The sequence below is a fragment of the Corythoichthys intestinalis genome, chromosome 9, assembly GCF_030265065.1.
Source record: "Corythoichthys intestinalis isolate RoL2023-P3 chromosome 9, ASM3026506v1, whole genome shotgun sequence".
Taxonomy (NCBI): domain Eukaryota; kingdom Metazoa; phylum Chordata; class Actinopteri; order Syngnathiformes; family Syngnathidae; genus Corythoichthys; species Corythoichthys intestinalis.
The window spans coordinates 25300071-25320396 of record NC_080403.1 but is presented as its reverse complement, the minus strand read 5'-3'; the positions used below and the strand labels follow the sequence as shown (position 1 = coordinate 25320396).

The 20326-nt window shown below is 39.8% G+C and overlaps 1 protein-coding gene across 3 annotated transcripts in view; it reads left to right on the top strand.

The window, feature by feature from the left end:
• The window catches only part of kaznb (kazrin, periplakin interacting protein b), a 256139-nt gene that overhangs the window by 35920 nt on the left and 199893 nt on the right, over nt 1–20326 (top strand). For 2 of the 3 annotated variants that reach the window (XM_057847064.1, XM_057847066.1), the window contains exon 5: nt 17693–17856. The exons of the other annotated variant lie outside the window; for it this stretch is intronic. In XM_057847064.1, coding sequence (XP_057703047.1) covers nt 17693–17856 — 164 coding nt within the window. The remainder of the gene's footprint in view (nt 1–17692; nt 17857–20326) is intronic. 3 annotated transcript variants of the gene reach the window in all.

The following is a 20326-nucleotide window of genomic DNA, read 5'->3' as shown; positions in this document are numbered from 1 at the left end:
AACAGAAAGTTCCCACCTCCTATCCAAAAAAGGTTTGAGAGCGGTGCTCTCACACTTGGTTTGTCCTTTAATTACCATGTCCATGACGACTGACAGGTCGGGGTCGTTCCGAGTTGCACGTTTTACTTGCGACGCTGAAATTGGTGCATGTTCAACATTTCGGAAATAGAATATATCCACTGAGGTAGGTTCATGTTTTGTGACAGGAAGCGGCAACATCGAAAGTCCATCAGCATTGCAATGCAAATCAGATTTACGATACTTGATGTCGTATGAGTGAGCTGATAACAACAAAGCCCACCTCTGAAGACGTGCAGCAGCCAGTGAAGGGATTCCTGCATGAGATCCCATCCTCGTCGCCACTTTTGTTATGGACTTCCTGATCTGAGTACATGTAAGGCCGAGACTTGAATGGAACAACACTTCTTTATTCAGTGTGCTTCTCATCATATATGTCACAGAGACATAACAGAAATTCCTTTTTATACTGTAATACCACACCCACAGGAAGTGCACACTATGGCAACAGCAGTGTGACATAAATATGTCACACATTGTATTACCGATAGTAGCCTTTGTTACTGTGGTCCCAGCTCTCTGTAGGTCATTCACTAGGTCCTCCCTTGTGGTTCTGGGATTTTTTGCTCACCGTTCTAGTTATCATTTTGACGCCACGAGGTGAGATCTTGCATGGAGCCCCAGATCGAGGGAGATTATCAGTGGTCTTCTATGTCTTCCATTTTCTAATAATTGCTCCCACAGTTGATTTCTTTACACCAAGCCTTTTACCTATTGCAGATTCAGTTTTCCCAGCCTGGTGCAGGTCTACAATTTTGTCTCTGGTGTCCTTCGACAGCTCTTTGGTCTTGGCCAGAGTGGAGTTTGGAGTGTGACTGACTGAGATTGTGGACAATTGTCTTTTATACCGATAATGAGTTTAAACAGGTGCCATTAATACAGGTAACGAGTGGAGCCTCGTTAGACCTCGTTAGAAGAAGTTAAACCTCTTTGAGAGAGAAATCTTTCTTGTTTGTAGGTGACCAAATACTTATTTTCCACTCTAATTTGCAAATAGATTCTTTAAAAATCAAACAATGTGATTTTCTGTTTTTTTTTCTTCACATTCTGTCTCTCATGGTTGAGGTTTACCCATGTTGACAATTACAGGCCTCTCTAATCTTTTCAAGTAGGAGAAATTGCACAAATGGTGGTTGACTGACTACTTATTTGCCCCACTTTATATCGCCAATACGGTATAAAACCTTCTATCGACGTTTTATGTCTAGTGTCATTATTGCAATAAATAGACCTGTTGCTGCAATGTACATTTTGGCACACAGATAGCGCACAATTTGCACTGACTAAATCAATTTTGGTGTGTATAATTAGCTCAAACAATCAACGTGTATTTATCATGGCGCAACCAATCAAAGTTCAGAAAAACAGTCATTGCCACTCTGCAACTGAGCAAAGGACTGAGGGGCGTCCGTGCAGAAAGCAGCATATAGCAATAAAAACTCTGAAGGTTTAACATGTACAGGGCAACTTATCTGAAATCTAATTGGACAAAGAAGATAATAGACTTAAGATATGCATTAATACAATTTAAGTTGTTAAAGGGAATCAGTGCTTCTGCTAGTACATATTTCAACCAACGTAGAATTCTGTAAACACTGTACAGAATCGGAAAGAAACATTGAGCCTACAATTAAAGAAAGAAAAACGTTCGATAATTACTGGAATAACTTGAAACTGACAAAAGTGACTGGTCCAATTACTCAAGAGGATTTATCAAATTGGACCCACATGCTGCTGGTGCTGCACAAGAACAACGCTGCAGGCTGTCACCCACAAAAAGGCAACATCGCTTAGCCCTTATTGAACCCCACACTTAAGAAAAATTCCAGTCCATCTTCTAGAGTGTGACAGTTCAAGGTGGTGTTATTGCACCGGTTGCGGTCCAGCGTGGACTTTTTGGGCCTCGCTAAAACGGCACAGCGTATTTATTCTGGCACCATTATCTTGGAAATAAAGCCTGGCGCTCTAGTGTGCGATTGCCTCATATTGTTCATTCCCGCTCTTCTGGACCTTTTGGCTCCAAATAGAGCTATTGGAGCCTCGTCAAATTGTTTTGGCAGAGGCTATCTGACACAAAACCGATGGTGCCCCGAGCATATGAGGCGAAGAGAGACTTTAATGCAGTTTCTTGTTCGACCGCTTACTGATGGATGTTTAGGTATTGCGTAAAACATCCTTCTGATCATACGTTGTTTTCATATGTACATTATACTGCTTCTTTTTGGGATGGGCTCACATGCCTCATTAGAGCGCATTGTTGATGTATCATTTCTCCCGTGGGTGTCGACTAAGAATGTAATGGGCTGTCCGCATTCCAAATCACATGAAATGTCAGTTTAAACTTGCAGTATCTGTACCTTTCTTCTCCTGGAAACACCAATAGGATATATTCTGGATTCAGACTCTAAACTCTTTTCCGGTCAATGCTGTGTCAATAACAACAAAACTGCTTTCTGTCTTGTACTCGCTGCCTATAAAAATCATCACCGAGTCTGATAATCCTCACGAATTGCCGTAAATTCCACATTAAACAATGCTCCTGACTATAAGATACTCACATTTTTATAAAATTTAAGAAAAAATGTGCATGAACCTGACTACAATCCACTGGTTTCTACATTTTAATATAAGATATTTACACAGAATTTTTTTACAACTTCATGAACTAGAAATTGCAGTTTCTGAAGAAATTAAAATGGGGCTTTGCTGTGATAGATACAGCTCTATCAGCTCACTTCCTGCTGATTTGGGGACATTTCAGGGTCACGTCCTGTTAATATCGGGTCACTTGCTGTTAATTTGGAGACATTTCAGGGACACGTCCTGTTGATATTGGGTCACTTGCTGTTGATTTGGAGACATTTCGGGGACACGTCCTGTTGATATCGGGTCACTCTGTTGATTTGGGGACATTTCAACGACACTTCCTGTTGATATCAGGTCACTTTCTGTTGATTTGGGGACATTTCGACAACACTTTCTGTTGATATCAGGTAACTTACTATCGATTTGGGGACATTTGGTGGACACGTCCTGTTGATATCAGGTCACTTCCTGTTGATTGGGGCACACATGTTTTTTTTCGCCATTGAAAATGAATGGGAAATTTGGACGTACATTGCCATCAATGGCATTGACTTACAGTACATATATGTCAATGGAATCCAAGTACATAGGCATCAACAGAATCAACATACATGGCCGTCAATGGCATGGGCGCGCACAGCCCTCATTGGCATCTATGTATATAGGCGTCAATGCAATGTAAAAGCCATTGGAAATGAATGGGTTATTTGGACGTACATGGCCTTCAATGGCATTGACTTACTTGAGCGCCAGTTGAATGTCAATGGGTTGTAATGGTAAATGGTAACAAATAACGAGAAATTATACATTTCTGCCATAGAAAATGAATGGGAAATTTAGACGTTCATGTCTGTCAATGGCATCCCATTAGAAATTAATGGGACAGTTTTGGGCAAATTTTGGGGGAACCGTAAGTCTTTGCCAAATTCTGTATACAACTTTTATGGCCATTTCTGTCCATTTTTTATGTGTAAATCATTCAACTCAATTCAATTCAATTTTATTTGTATAGCCCTGGATCACAACAAGGTTGTCTCAAAGGGCTTTGTAGAGGCAATATGATACACAATCAGAAACAGCAAATGAAGCAACAAAGATGAACAAAGATGAATAAATAAAGTTCAAGTCCTGGGTATCCCCATCCTTAGACCCTCCATGTCGGCAAGGAAAAACTCCAAAAACTCCAGAGTCTTTGGGAGAAAATGAGAAACCTTGGGGAGTACCACAGTCAGGAGAGATCCACTCCCAGGGCGGATAGACAGGAAGCCCCAGGACTGCTAATGGGAATTAGCAGGCAGAGTTACAGTCCGTAAAGATGCAGTGGAGTAAAGGTACAAGAAGAGGTCCATCTAGCCAGATGAGACGGGGGTGCAACGAGGACGTCCATCCAGCCAGGGAAAAATAGCCGCTCCCCAGAGTGGAGCGGGGAAAGGGGACACCGGGTGACTAGTGATGAAGAGACTAGACAACTAGATATTAACATTGGAAAATAGAAATAAAGTAAGACAAGTGGTAGGTAGAGTGAGAAAAGGGAGATAGAACTCAGTGGCTGTACTTCCCCCAGCATTATAGCTTCTAGTGCAGCTTAGACTAAACTGTGAGTCTACTCCGACTTCAACTAGCCTGACCATAAGCTTTGTCGAATAGGAACGTTTTTAAACTAATCTTAAATGTGCAGACTGTCTCGGCTTCTTTAATATTAGCTGGAAGCTGATTCCATAAAACAGGGGCTTGGTGGCTAAAGGCTCTAGCTCTGACAGTACTTTTAGAAACCCTGGGAACTACCAGTAGACCTGCATTCTGAGAGCGGAGTGTTCTTTTGGGGCGGTATGGAACCAGAGCATCGGTGAGATAAGATGGCCCCAACCCATTAATGGTCTTAAATGTAAGGAGGAGGATTTTAAATTTCATTCTAAACTCGACTGGAAGCCAGTGAAGGGCCTGGAGCACAGGGGTGATGTGCTCTCTTCTATTGGTTCCTGTTAAAAGTCTTGCTGCTGCGTTTTAGACTAGCTGAAGACCTTTTAGAGAACTTTTAGGACAAGCTGCAAGTAGGGAGTTACAGTAATCCAATCTCGATGTAACGAACGCGTGAATTAATTTTTCTGCATCGCTTTTAGCTAAAATATTTCTAATTTTGGCTATGTTGCGCAGGTGAAAGAAGGCCGGTTTGCAGGTTTGTTTAATGTGAGCTTTAAACGATAAGTCAGGGTCGAATAAAACTCCTAGGTTTTTAACTGTGGTGCTGGAGGCTATACTTACATTGTCCAGAGTGACTATCTGGGCAGCTAAAGAGTCTCTCACACTTTTTGGGCCTATTATAAGGACTTCTGTCTTTTCAGGGTTAAGTAGAAGATAATTAGTGCTCATCCAGGTATTTACATCTCGGACGCAGGTGCTTAGTTTGTCCACTTGCCTGATCTGCTCAGGTTTAATTGATAAATACAGTTGTGTGTCGTCAGCATAACAATGAAAGTTAATGCTATGTTTTCTGATGATATTACCTAGAGGAAGCATATACAGCGTAAACAGGATAGGCCCGATGACCGATCCTTGCGGCACACCATAAGTAACTCTAGAGTACGGTGATGATTGCTGGTTTACATTGACAAACTGGTACCTATTCGATAAATATGATTTAAACCAGCAGAGAGCTGCTCCTCTAATGCCTATGTCACATTCTAGTCTCTGCAATAAAATATTAAAGTTTTAATTTATATTTATATTTGATTTATATAATTATATATGTTATATATTATAATCATGAGATTTTGAATTTTTTTTTCATTTTTCAAAATACCCGTGTTTACAGGCGAATGGACATTTTGGGGGTTCATTCGAAAAATTTCCTGTGTCGCATGAAAATTCCGGTCATTTTGATATTTGAACGGTGACGGTCGGTCAAACGGTTTAGGATGTGTGGCGCGCCGAAGAAAACGCCGTTAAAAAAAAAAAAAGCAATTTTACCTCATGGTCCTTTGAAAGGTAAAGCTCCATATAACTAAATGAACATCAGCACTCTTCATTCGTATGCCACGTCCTTGTCATTAATACTGTATGTAGCCACCCCTGTGGTGTGTTCACAGCCAATCTGAAATGGCAAAAGCATGTCTCTAAAATCGAAATTACTGCATTTACCAAGAAGAAAAAAAATAAAATCCACTTTACCTTGAATTGTCAGCTTGCAACAGATGGACTCCTCATAGTGCTTTACGAAATCAGGGCTAACAGCCGTCATTGCAGCTTCGTCATAACGCACTGTGGATGTTTGTTCTTTTTAAATCTGTCAAACCACTCCAGGCCTTAACTTGTACTTCTGTATTGGCACCAAGCATTGACAGAGACTTCTTCTGCAATACTATCTCCATAGTGCCACTCAAACTTGGCTAGTAGAATGCTAGCATGGCAGCTTTGTCATTGCAAACAGTTTTATTTTTAAATCTCACAAACCACCAATTGTTAACCCTAAAACGCTCCTCTTTATTAACAATACGGCTCTTCTCTTGACAAGAAGTCCGCAAGTACTCAGAAAACACATTTCTTTTTGCAAGTGTAGCGACAAAGCTAAAGGTGTGTTCGAAAATACTCTCTGTATCCGCTTCCGCTGCTACACTCAGAAAGTGTTGTCGGACAATGGAACACCTCACTATGGTGCTCTGTCAGGGTGACCATATTTTGACCTCCAAAAATTAGGACACTCGGCCCGGCCTCGAGATACTTGAATTTTACTCGAAGTTCACTCAAAGATGCCTATGTCACTTTAACATATTTAAAGTGTGCCTCCTCCGTCTGGACAGAAAAATTCAGATTAAAAAAAAAAAAACATAGGCCTATTGCCATATAGTATATATAATATACTATATGGATTTTTTTTTTTACTCAACAGGCTTTATTCTTTCTAAAAAAAATAAACAATTAAAAAAACAAAACAAAAAAAACAAACGAATAATGATTAAAAAAATAATAATATAATGCAGACCCATGGAAATGTAGTCCAGTCAGTACACACACACAGTGGGCTATGTGCCAACTCAACATTTTTATAAATTACTATCACGACAATTGTCGTTGACAAATTGTTATCCCCACTCAATTTTTATTCTCATTCAATGTTCTAGATCAAGGGTCCCCATCTGCCGGGCCGCGGACCGGTACCGGTCCGTGGCACATTTGCTACCGGGCCGCAAAGAAATAATAATTTAATAACGAATTTAATAATTCTGGCCGAATTAACCCTGTGCCCCTGCTTAACACACCAATATCTCTGTCTACTCTAGATATAATACTACGGGATAGATTACAATGTTCTCATAGAAGTCCATTGATTGGACTGCTAGCAGTACATCTTGTTTGTGTATATAATATATCTATGTGCGCTTGTCCTCGATAATAACGTATTACTAGGCCGCGGGCGCAGCACATTTGTTCCCGGAAATAATTAGCCCCCTCACGAGCGAAGATAACTGGAAAACAGACGTCTTTGGAGATATTTTTACGGCGAAAAGGATATTTTTACGGCGAAAAAGGCACCTTACGAGCCTACAACCTCGAAGACCCACGAACTGCGAAGGAGTGGATTCGTGACCCGTTTGTGAATAAACAGAGATCGCAAATGACGACGACCTTATTAAACGTACATTTGAGACAACAACTCTACCGAGGTTCTGGATTAAAGTCATTCTGGAATATCCTGACATCGCGACAAGAGCATTGAAAACCTTGATACAATTTCCAACATCGTATCTTTGTAACGACAAGGCGAAGTCGTTAATGGTGAGCGCGGTGTGCAGTTGTTGTGTGCAGCTTACATGGCAGGATGAATCTGAGGAGAACTTTTCTACAAGTCCTTCCATGATCAAACGTAAGTTAATATTCCTTTCTTTCAAGAAAGTTTGTAGTGTTTACTTTGGAATTGCTGCATTTGCGCATTTTGCGGCTATGTTTAACGTTACGCGCATGCGCAGAACCGCATCGTTGCAATTTTTGATGGGTTGCAAAATTTGTCAGAACACCGGTCCGTGAAAAAAAAGACCCAAATAACACCGGTCCAAACGCAGCATTTCAAAACTACATTGCCCATAATGCCTAGCGCGGCAGAGCTCACTGATAGCTATGCTATTAGCGAGTAATGAGAGACGAGGCAAAATCAAACTTTGCTATAAAACTTTACGATCATTGGCAGCGCAGCGATGCGACACCAAACGGGATTTTACAGATTATGCCAGTACAAATTTCCAACAGAAGTCAACAGTCGCCATTATATACGGATTTATCATTAAAAAAAAAACTGTTTTCTGAGTAAATCTCGGATCCATGTGGGCTCCAGTAGGTCTCCTGCACTATTCGCGGCGACTGTGGTGTAATTCAATTGAAGATTCATCTGAAAAATCCACCTTTTGCCACAAAACAGTGAAGTTTGGTGGTGGCAAAATCATGATCTGGGGTTACATCCAGTATGGGAGTGTACGAGAGATCTGCAGGGTGGAAGGCAACATAAATAGTCTGAAATATCAGCAAATCTTAGCTGCCTCGTACATTCCTAACCATAAAAGGGGACAAATTCTGCAACAGGATGGTGTTCCATCGCATACTTCAATCAAGATCCTCCAGGACTGGCCAGCCCACTAGCCCAGTCACCAGACATGAACATCATTGAGGATGTCTGGGGTAGGATGAAAGAGGAGGCATGGAAGACAAAACCCAAGAATGTTGATGAACTCTGAGAGGCATTGGAGACTGCTTTCTTTGATGTTCCCGATGACTTAATCAAAAAATATGTGAATCCTTGCCGAACAGCATGGATGAAGTCCTTTAAGCCCATGGAAGTCATACAAAATATTAAATTTGGATCTCAAAGCACCACTACTTAATTGGCTTATGCTATGTAACATACTTTTGTATTTGATCTCTTGTATCTTTTGTTAGGGACTGTATACCATAACTATAACCAGATGAAAATGACCTCATAGTAGTTCCTTGTAACAACATAATCCGTGTGACCCCTTCTGCAATCGGCAACTGTAATAATTTTTGTAATTTCGCCTCGTTTCGGTCACTCAAGTGGCTGGCGTATCAATCTACACCCCATTTTAACACAGGCTGCACAGATTGTTAGAATTTTGTCCACGATTAATCACCGAAGTGAAAAGAACAAATATGCAATCTTTAAGGTGGATCCTTTAGGGTTGAAACTGCGAGCCAAATCCTTAATCTGCCGCTGGTTTCGATTTAAGGCGTATGGCGAGGTAGATTCACACTGGCGCTGTGAAGCTGGACACTGTTCAAAACATTCAACTTCCGAGAATATATATATATAGGCGCTTCCAGGAGTTCACACAACCACACACAGGAGTCACATCTACATCAAGCTGAATCCATTTTTGGAGATCCCGTGGGTTCTTCTGGTTTGCTTTAGCATTTTAAAATTTTGCCTACTTCAACCGCAATTCATAGTGTTTTGTCTAAACCGGAAGTCCGTAGCAGAAAATGTCAAAGATGGCGCTGCCCATGTTTCGCTCAGGAAACTTGTCTGTAAAAAATGAAATACCTAGCCTGTGGCATGAATGAATGAAATGTTTATTGTCATAATCATCCGTATCATTGACAATTACAAAATGTGATATGATTAGCCCGAAGAAAGACAAGGGCAGATGGGAGAAGCATATGCTTATCAATACCTGTCCCCCTACAGCCAAGGACGCACAATCAAACATGGTAGAGTTGCATACATCACATTACATGAGCTTTTTTGTTTTTTTTTCCTTTTCCACATGAATTATCTTCCCAAAAGTTATTAATTGGCATTGCACTTAGGCAATGTTGTTAGAACTGAGAAGGGTACATCTGCACACAGCTTGAGCTGAATCAAGAATTAATCCCTTGAATGTTGATATTTGTCTGTTCCAACGTCACCCATGACTGTTTCAAAGGGTGTCTGTTAAGGGTGTAACGGTACATATATTGAACTGTTTCGGTACGTGGTAGTCAGTTCGGAACGGACGCGTACCGAACGAGTTTCTGACGTAATATAACACTTACTTTTCGAGGCTGTGAGTCGATCGGGTTACAGTTTCTTTGTGTAGATTATATTTACTCCGTCTTCTCTACTATAATGAGGACCAACACGGTAGGACGGTCCAGAAACGTCAACAGCGCGACAACGTGGCCGCCGCGAGCACGCAGTGAAACGCGGGCGTTAGAATCAGCCAATGCACACCAGTCACAGTGCGGCCGCGTGTTAGATGCGTCCCGGAAGCGGCTCAACGCGATGCACGCGAAAAGAACGGCAGAGTTTATTATTTGACGCGAGACGCGGCCCTCCTGCATCAATACTACTAGCTAGGATCAGGCCAGAAGTCACTCGTGTAATAATATGGTGGATCCGGTCGATTTTCAAACTAATATGCAATCGTAACCTACTTTTTGAGTCCATTAGATCTCTTGAGTGGTAGTTCGGGGCACAGTTGACTTGTCTTTGTTGATTTACTGCTGTCTTCTCTGCTATAATAATAATCAACACGGCCCCGTGTTCAATACAAACCCTTCCTACCACAACAAAACAAGTAGGGACTAATATTCATATAGGAACTAAAGTTATACAACATAAAATTTACAATATAAATGAATACTACATCACATTTGTAAAATATAAACACATAGTAAAATAAATAATAGCCCATTTAAATAAAATAAATTGAAATGAGCTAAAACACCTATAATTAAATAAGAATAATACACACATCCTGCTTACACAATTAAATTTATTCATTTCTGTGTGGCGCTTTAACTTGAGAAAATCCACGAATAAAGCTTTTGAAAACCGTTCATAAGAAAAAAAAAATATTCATTGAGGCATTTCATTTGTAAAATACATGTTAAAATCTTTGTCATTGGGATTGCTTTTCTCTTTAGCACAGGACTTCTTTTTTCGTCTTTCTTTCAGAAAGAAAGCTGACCAATACACGGGGTCTGAAAGGCAAATTGTTGTTGGGTTATCTTTAAATACCCGCTACTTTTTGAGCAGAATTCTAGCTTTGTATAGGCTTGTGTTCCTATTGTTGGAAGCACAAAAGTGTGTAATAAACAACTAGCACATTTATATTTTGCTTTTTTTTTTACTGTACCGAAAATGAACTGAACCGTGACCTCAAAACAGAGGTACGTACCGAACCGAGATTTTTGTGTACCGTTACACCCCTAGTGTCTGTGGTGGGAACTGAGATAAACCCTTTGACCCTCGCATGTCAATCTAGTACCCTAGCCATGTGCCATAGTCATTCTTGCATTTGGAAGTGTGACATTTTTGATTGTGATATGCCATGTTGAATAATAGAGCGTGTGTCCATTTTCACAGTTTGACAGTTGCCGTCTAGCAACTAGTAATTTTCATAACATCTTCCCCGCTGCCCCTCACCCGTCGACCGGGGGCAAAGGTGCGCACCTTGTAAACGTTGAAGGCAATATTGGAATTCAGTTGTCGATCTCTTGTCATAAACATTTTATCCTCCTTTATCCTTGGCTGATTTGATGCCTGCCTGCTGGCCGCAGGCCGCCTCGCCCTCGTAAAAAGTCTTTGCTAGAATACAAGACGAGGCTGGCGAGGAGTGCTCGTAAATCTTTGATGCTTCTGGTGAAAAGTTAACCTTGGCTGTTGTATTCTGCCAGTCTATTGCCGCTAATATATTGTGGGCCCTTTTAATCTCTCTTTATTTCACTGTCTGACAATATAAGGCTTTGAAGGCATGGCTAACAGGCTTTTATGTCTAACTGATTTCAAAATCCATAATGGGTCTTTTAAAAAGCAATTTTCATTTTGGCGTTAATGCGTTAAGAATATGATAAATGAATATATTTCTTCCTACTGTAAATGAATAAATCTTTTTAAAGTACTACTAATGGCGTCGTAATGACCCGGTGGGACCCATCCGGAGTCTTTACGTGGCTGTATTTTCTGCAGGTGTACCTAATGAGTGTGCATAGTAAATGATTGTGTTCATTAAGATGCAATGCACACCTCCCTGCAGTGAAAACATTGTTCTAATCGTGCTTTGCAACTTGTGGGATTACAACCGGCTTCATTCATGCAGACAGCACCAGTGTTTTGCTGCTGATTAATCCTTTAGAACTCAAAAACCCCCATCCACTCATTTTCTATTTAACGCGTTGGCTTCCATTGGAGGCAATAGACTTCCAATTGATATAAGATTTAGATCGAACATCTAAAAAAAATTTGAGGTTGATCTGTCATCCGCCATGACATATTTAATTTAGCATATACAGATGCAAACAGACTTGTATTGCAGATTTAGAACAGTTGCTGAAAAAGAGTCCAATTTTAATGGCTTCCAAGTGGGTTAATACAACCAAAAGACACATATTGTGCACTAAATTACAAAATACATTTCTTCAACTGAACGCCCACTAGCTAAATGCTAATATGAATTGGAAGAGGCTAATCACACGCGAACAGAAATTAGCACCGCCTTCCTTCTCAAAACAATCGATGTTTGCACACGACGCCTCGGGAACATTGATAGACAAGAAATCGTTCTTGGGCTACGTCTAAACTAGGACAGATAATTTTCTCCGCAGTATTTTGTCGACTATTTTTATACCTGTCCGCACTACGTTTAAGTTGCGTTTAAGGACCCACTGCATTTGTGCAAGGTACGCCTGCATTTATGCAAACTATGCATGCTTAGAAAGGAGCAGCCTCATGTGTTACGTCATCAACCTCTGAACCGGAAACTCATTACTCGCCGGCAGGAAATTGCGAAATTACTACACCTTCTAGAACCTGGGTCGTGAGCTCCATTTTGTGATCACTGTTTATTTTGTGAACACAATTGAGCGCATCAAGCTGGAGCGAGAGTGAAGGGAGGGAACGCTTGGCGTTTATGAGCAGTCGCCGAGTTGTGATTGAAATTAATCTTTAGAAAACAACAACGAAAGACTGACATCGTTACTTGGGATGATACAATCGATGCTCAGTTGCGCACTCACCACTTGGAAAATAATAAATAGAAATTATATTTCGTATATTTCCTGCAAGTGGAAACTGCAATGAGGAGTGCTTGTGCATAACAGTGGCGCTCCTGAAAGTGGCGACAGTTTTGACGGGGGGAAACGTCATCAAATGAAACTTATTTAGCGCCTCTGTGACTTGGGGTACCACACCGTTCACATTTCAGGGTTTAATTTTCCTCTAAGCATTTTTATATACTCCAGTTGGGTGAGCATTGAGTGTAATCCGCAATGGGAGGACCGCAAATGGGCACTGAATTGAAGCATATGTACTTGATTTGATGATTGGTGAAGTTGCCCGCCATTTTTATGACCCATTCCTTCACTGTCTTAGTACGAGAGGCATGTATTTGATTTTCTGTATTATCTCGGTTTTGTTTTTGAAGTCTGCAAATAGGTGTTCTGATATGTTGATGAATAACTCCCTAATTTACCAGTCACCATCTGTGAACGGTTTTCCACACTTTATTTATTCCGAGTTGCAACAAAAGTTGAAGCTGTAGTGGAGTTTGGAGATACAATCCACTGCTTATTACCACCTAAAAAATATAACCAGAATTAAGGGGCTTCTGACTCAACAAGACATGGGAAAAACTTATGCATGCATTCATTTTCAGCAGATTGGACTATTGCAACGTTATATTTACGGGTCTTGATAAAAAAATCAGTCAGGAAGCTGCAGCTAGTACAGAATGCTGCAGCCAGAGTCCTCACAAATACAAGGAAGCTGGACCACATTACACCGGTTTTGAAATCGCTACACTGGCTTCCATTGAGTCAAACGATAGACTATAAAATACTACTGCTCGTCTACAAAACACTTAATGGCCTTCGACCAAAATACATGCTGGATTTGTTAGATTCCGATGAGACATCTAGACCCCTAAGGTCGTCTGGAACCGGTCTCCTGCATGTTCCAAGAACAAGAACCAAACAGGGTGAGGCAGCATTTAGTTATTATGCTCCTTACCTCTGGAACAAGTTGCCTGAACGTCTGAAGTATGCTCAAACTGTTAGCTCTTTTAAATCAAGGCTAAAAACGCTTTTGTTTAGCACTGCATATCCATAACTGTCTATATATTTCAATCTACTTGCTTTCTATTCTTCTTGTGCTTATCTCCATTGCTGATTTCAATTATTGTTAGTAGTAGTAGTTAAAAAAAAAAAAATTTTTTATTCTATTAGTGATTAAATGCGATTTTTATTTATAATTTTATTTCCGATTTTGATTGTCTTGGCTTTTACGTTGTATTGATTTAAATGTGATTTTTATGATCTTCATGTGATGTAAAGCACTTTGAATTGCCTTGTGTTGAATTGTGGTATATAAATAAATTTGCCTTGCCTTGCCTTTTTTAAATCTATTTTTGCTCTTACTATTTACTCCTCTAATTTCTCCAGAAGTAATGCAGTCACACTTACTGTGTACTCGGCTGCAAAAGTAGTATGCCTTCCCTGCAAATGTCTTTCTACATTACTCCTTTTGTGATTTGACAACTTCTCGCTACAGAGCAAACATTTAGAAAATTATTCCGCATTGGCAATGAATGCAATTGATTGGCCCAAGAAAGGTTGAGTCCTCTGTACTCCTCAGTTTTTTTTCTCTTTTCCTCTTTGGAATCCATGTCCGATTGTATAGCCGCCGGCCACCCTGCTAATAGAACCAGTGCGTTGCAGGCTATGACGCAAAACTTCGCTGACAGAAATGTTGTAATTTAATATTTGTTCTATACATTTTTACAGCATTGGAAAACTAAAACAAAGACTATTTGTGTAATGTTTGTCCTTATACAGAAACCATGTTCCAACAAAAAATATATTTCCTTCCCCCATCTTTTTCCATTTTCAAACATTTTTGAAACGCTCCAGGGAGCCACTAGGGCAGCGCTAAGGAGCCGCATGCGGCTCTCAAAACACGGGTTGCCGACCCCCGCTCTAGATGATAAACTGTAAGCAATGACTGTGGAAAAGAAAAGAGGAGCAGGAATTCCACGTCTTGATTGTCCACCTCCATTGTTTACAATGCCGTCATGCCGCACTAACAATGGCGATGACACGCTCGATGACGTCACTTCCTGAGTTACACGTTTTTTATACGATTGTTATATGAAGACAGCCGTCTATATCAAGAGATGGCATACCTGTCTAGTTGTACGGTTTCGGCGTAATTTGTACAAGTGAGCACTGATTTTCAAATGTGTACGCCGTCGTAAGTCAAATTCTGTACGTTTTTTGTGCATTACGTTTTTTTTCTCCGTTCGGAATTTGTCACCATTTCGGCAACGAGACATTGTGCGTTACTATGCGTTACTACATTGGTTGAATGACGCGAGAAAAGTCAGAGACACGGAGAGAGAAGATTGTTTGTTGTGATGCTGTAGCAAACGCAATGCTAGGCTAGGTGGCTCCAATATTTCCTGACTGTAGCCGACAGCCTACAATCTACTCCTAGATATCACATGCATATAGAACTACATGCAAAATGACAGACTCAGCGGCGTTAGTAACCAGCCGCCATTTTAAAGCAGTAGACTTCTCAGAAAGGCTCTGTTGCAGTGAACATTCTTAGCGAACCTAAATAACTTTTTATCTAAAATACTCCTAAATAGGCAAAATCTTGACTTGAATCTATCATTAAATGATGAAACGGTTTTAAAACTTTCACATGTCGAAAGTAGACAGAAGGGAAATTATGGAATAACGGGAGCAATTTTAACAACTTTAACAGTTGAGTCACAACATTAACTCATTCACTCCCAGCCATTTTCACCAGAGCAAGGCCCTTTGCTCCCGGCCGTTTTTCTGGATTTTGACTGATTTTGCAAGGCCCACAGAAATTTCTTTTCTATTGCTATATAAACATGGAACCCACCAAAAGAAAGATTAGACTCTCTTCTTTCAGCAGAAAAAAAAGTAAGTTCATATCTTTTTCCATTCTTTAGAAATCAGCATTAGAAAATAGCTTAGTTTGAGCAATTTTCCAGTTTCTGATGAAAAAACGGAGAAAATGAGCTTTTTGTAAACGCATACACTTTAACACAGCTATTTTTTTGCATTAATTACATCCCAAACATCTGAATAATGTTTCCTTTAAAAAAATATCATAATAAACAAGAAAAATAGAGCTTTTGATAGCAAAGTAACAATTTGTTTACACATGACTACTGAGAGATGACGCCTATTGTCGCCGAGATGACGCCGTTGTCGCCGCGTCTGGCGTGTAAACTTTTCCCTCATCGTTGTCTGTCTCACAAAAATGGATTATTTTTTAATCTCTGCGGGGTCTGCTTGGCGAGCCCGCTGCACGGTGTTCTCAGTCGTTTTGCTCCGTCGTCCAGCGCCTGGCATTCCAGGCGCCCTCTCGGTTGTTTTGTACGGTTGTCCGCCGCCTGGCATACTGCCGCCAGCGCTCCGACCGTGCTGCCCGGCCTTTCATTGCTGTTGAATCATGTTGTAGGTCTTTACAAAATGCGCTACTGCCTTCCAGTGGCCGGGTTTATTGCTTTAAAATGGGTTTGGAGCCTTGCTTTTTTGTTTCTCAGATAGATCGCAAGCTATAGATTCTAGATTCAAAAGACGTACAAATACGTTTTTGGAAAAATGAAGCATTTAAATATAGAACGTATTTATATGTTTCTGGGAGCAAATGAGTTAAATGACTTCCAAACTTTTTTTTTTTTTTTTCTTTTAAATGAAAAAAAAAAAAAAAACATGAAAGGAAACACCAGTTATTTTGCCAAGCAACTAATTACTCTTACATTCAAGTAACTGAGTTACTAGCTCAATAACTTTTGGGAGAAGTAATTTGTAAGTGTAATTATTACTTTTTAAAATTTAACAACACTGGTCATAAAGATGAAGCCTGCAGAATGCAAAGTGACAAAAGCGGAGATTTTATTCTGCCAATTTGTTGCCGAACAAAATTTGCCCGCAACTATTGCTGATCACTTCTCAGAATTAGTAAAAGAAATGTTCCCTGACTCAAAGATTGCACCGGTAAGATAATTTTATCAACTGACCTTTTTAATTTATAATTGGACACACTAACGACTACCTTCAAGTCAAATTGACTTGTGAGCTGAAGTGCCATGACGTGCAGCCATCAAAAGACGTGATAGAAATTGCCAAAAGTGCTACATACAATTATAACAAAAGTCACTGTTTAAATTTTAGTAATCATGATGTAGCTGAAGATATTAACTGTTCTTTGATTGCACCAGGTTATATGTTACAATATTACCAATAAATTCATATTATTTTAAAAATGGAGTTGGATTTTTGTGTCATATTGCACGCTATATACAACGTTGTAAGATTAGTCACCAATTTGTAAGGGCATGCTTCACAAATTGTAAGATTGCCAACGGCCTCGGGTCGACAGGTATGAGATGGGTAATATTACCCGCCTACCTTCTCCGTGTAAGAACGTATCCGGACAAGAGCCGACATGCCGTATAGTCTAACTAATTACTGGTTTAAGGCCATTATCTGTCCTAGTGTAGACGTATCCTTACTTTCTTGCATTTCGTCCCTTCTCTCCTAGTTCAAATAGATTGGACTTCTATCGCCGTCATTGGCACTGACTCATTTAGATAAAAGATAAACAATCCATTACAATGTTCTCGCTCGCTATGAAATATGACTGCACTGAGAGGACAATTCTTACACGAAGTCTGACAGCGGCAAAAGGCCAGCTTTGCATAAAGCCAGCGAGACAAAGCGCTGCAAAACGGCCATTAACCGCAACAAGACATAATGCCGTTATTACGCCGGCGGTCCCCAGGAAGAATAATATCACATAATGGAGCGAATGTTGATTTCTGTGTCTCACTAATGGATTGGGCCTAATGGTTCCCCTGTTGTCTGAAAGGAGAGTTTCATTGGCTGAGGAAAGGATCAGAGCAACCTCGTTGGAAGGATTGTCATGAGCGAGCAGACAAACGAAAAGACAGAAGATATGATGTCTGTACTGGATGTGACTTTTTTTTGGTATTTTCCTACGCAGCCGTGCAGTCCCTCAACAATCTTAACGACCAACTTGCTCAGTTCATGGTGAGCCGGCCGTGGAGCCTGAGTTGCAACGAGCATGACTTACTGACGGGGGAACGGGACGGAGACCCCTTCACCAAGTCCATGACTCTCATGAGACACCTGCTCATGGACGCTCAGGTAACCAATTTTTATTTCTAGGCTATTTGTTTTCATTTTGGCTGTCACAATCGGCCATTTTCAGAGTCTATTATTCTCCCGATTCATTGAATAATTGCGTGAAAAATGTATTTTGCTCAAGTTTATTAATGTTTTTATCGGCACTGTTCTTCAACAAATTATTGTTGCTTTTTTAAATTTTACAAAACCAACCATGTCCTTTCCTCTTTAAATTGTGGATTAAGACAACAATTATCATCACATTCTGACCTGCATGGTTTTCGTCTTGACTATAAAACTTAGTAGTCTTAGTTATATTTTAGTCATCTCAAAATATCTTTGTTTAGTTTGTGTTGAAAAAACTCAAGACTAATTTTGTTTAGTTTCAGTTGTTTACTATACATGTTTTTGAAGGTAAAATTAAAAATGTTTACTCCAAAAATAAATAAACAAACTTAGTAGGGGTGTACCATCTTAGGTACCCCGCGATTCGATTCGATTGCGATTCAGGGTGCTACGATTCGATTATTGAACGCTGATCCCGGTATTGTCGATGATCAAGGTTATCACGAATATCGATGCCTTATACATTACTAATTAATAAAGTAGCCAAACAAATTTATGTCCATTATTTCTTTAAAATATCCTAATGATTCAACAGGAACGATGACAACATGCCCATACAACAAAAAGCTTTTTTTTTTTTTTTTTTTTTTTAAATAAGAAAGCGCTAAAACATTAACCATTTTAAAGGCAGTACTTATTTATCAACATGCCCATACAACAGACAGCTGACTTGAGATACTCTTTTTCACAAGAAGGTGCAAAAACATTAGCTGTTTCAAAGGCAGTACTTACTTCTCTCAACAAAATTTACAATGGTGGAATGAATTCCACATTTTCTGGATACACACAAAGTGTCTTTGGAAATAAGACTTCTTTTAACCAATATACTTTGTTTTAACAGATTTCTGTACTATTTCGCATGTTTGTAGTGTTACCACTGTACTTAATCCTGGTTTTAGACGTTCTGCATCTGGAGTAATTTATGTACACGTCCAAACAATGCACAACTTGAAATGGAAATACATATTAGCGAAGTCGCTAATTAGCATAGCACTCGGCGCTAACTAGTAACATCCCAAAATCAACAACAAAAAAGGCTAAACAGTACAACAGGGTTCGTGTACTCACTTCTGACAGACGGACACCGCAAAACACTAGGGACTTTTTCCAATTAACACGACTTGAACCTACTGCTGGACAACTGAAAGACAAGGAGCAACGAACTATCTCTCTTCCCCTCTCGCTCTAAAAGATAACTTGCGTACGGAAGTGCGACCGCTGGGTCCCTGCCTTTCTTATACGCAAATTTATTTTTCTAGTCTTTTGAAAAAGAGTAAATCTCTTGCTCAGTAACCGGCAGCATCCATCATTACGTTGTGCGTGCGTCCGTTAAAGGTGTCCGGGAGCGGCAGACGTGTCTTCAATTTCGTTCCGCTATAAGCGGCTGTCATAAAGTTATTAGGGAAAATCATCGTTTTTGAACATTTATGAATCGTAATTGAATCGTCATGTGTCGAATCGCGATGGATCGCGATGGATCTAATAATCAATTTTTTGGCACTCCTTTAAAACTAGGGTTTCCAGCTATTTCGAATAAACATTGACATACGAGCACATATTGTAGCGTCTACAAAGACAACACCAACTTGGTGATAATGCACACTCAGCAGGAAAACAGTACAAAAAAAAATATATATATATATATATATACACATATATATATATATATACACATATATATATATATATATTAGGGCTGTCAAAATTATCGCGTTAACGCGCGGTAATGAATTTTTTTAATTAATCACGTTAAAATATTTGACGCAATTAACGCACATGTCCCGCTCAGAAAGTATTCTGCCTTTTGGTAAGTTTAACAGCAAGACTTTTTTTGCTGTCCAACAGCGAACTCTTGTGGTCGCTTTGCGACATGGTTTATTGTTTTCTTTCCAGTTCATTATACCTGCACGACGTCTCAGGCTGATAATGTTGTGCTTATATGATCCTTGGACAAGATTTGTCCGTAAGTATGGTTGTTGTAAAGAATGTACATATTATGTTAGTGAGCGAAATGTTATATTTTTTGTATGAGACGCTTTTTGTTTATGTTTAGTGAACCTGTATAGCGTGCTAAGCTAACGTTGTTGCTAATGCAATGCTTGTGTACTTTTTTTTTGTAGTTTTACGACGGTCTAAAGAGGACAATGGTTTGAGGCCATTTTATTAATAAATCAGATGAAAAAGGAAGAAGTCTAATTATTAAGGCGTCGTTCACTAGCTGTCTAGCTTTGGAAAAAGTAGACGCTTCGGAGTGAGGACAGCATAGACAGATTTAAATGACAGTAGAGTGAAATGCCCACTACAGTCCTTTTGTACCGTATGTTGAATGTATATATCCATTTTGTGTCTTATCTTTCCATTCCAA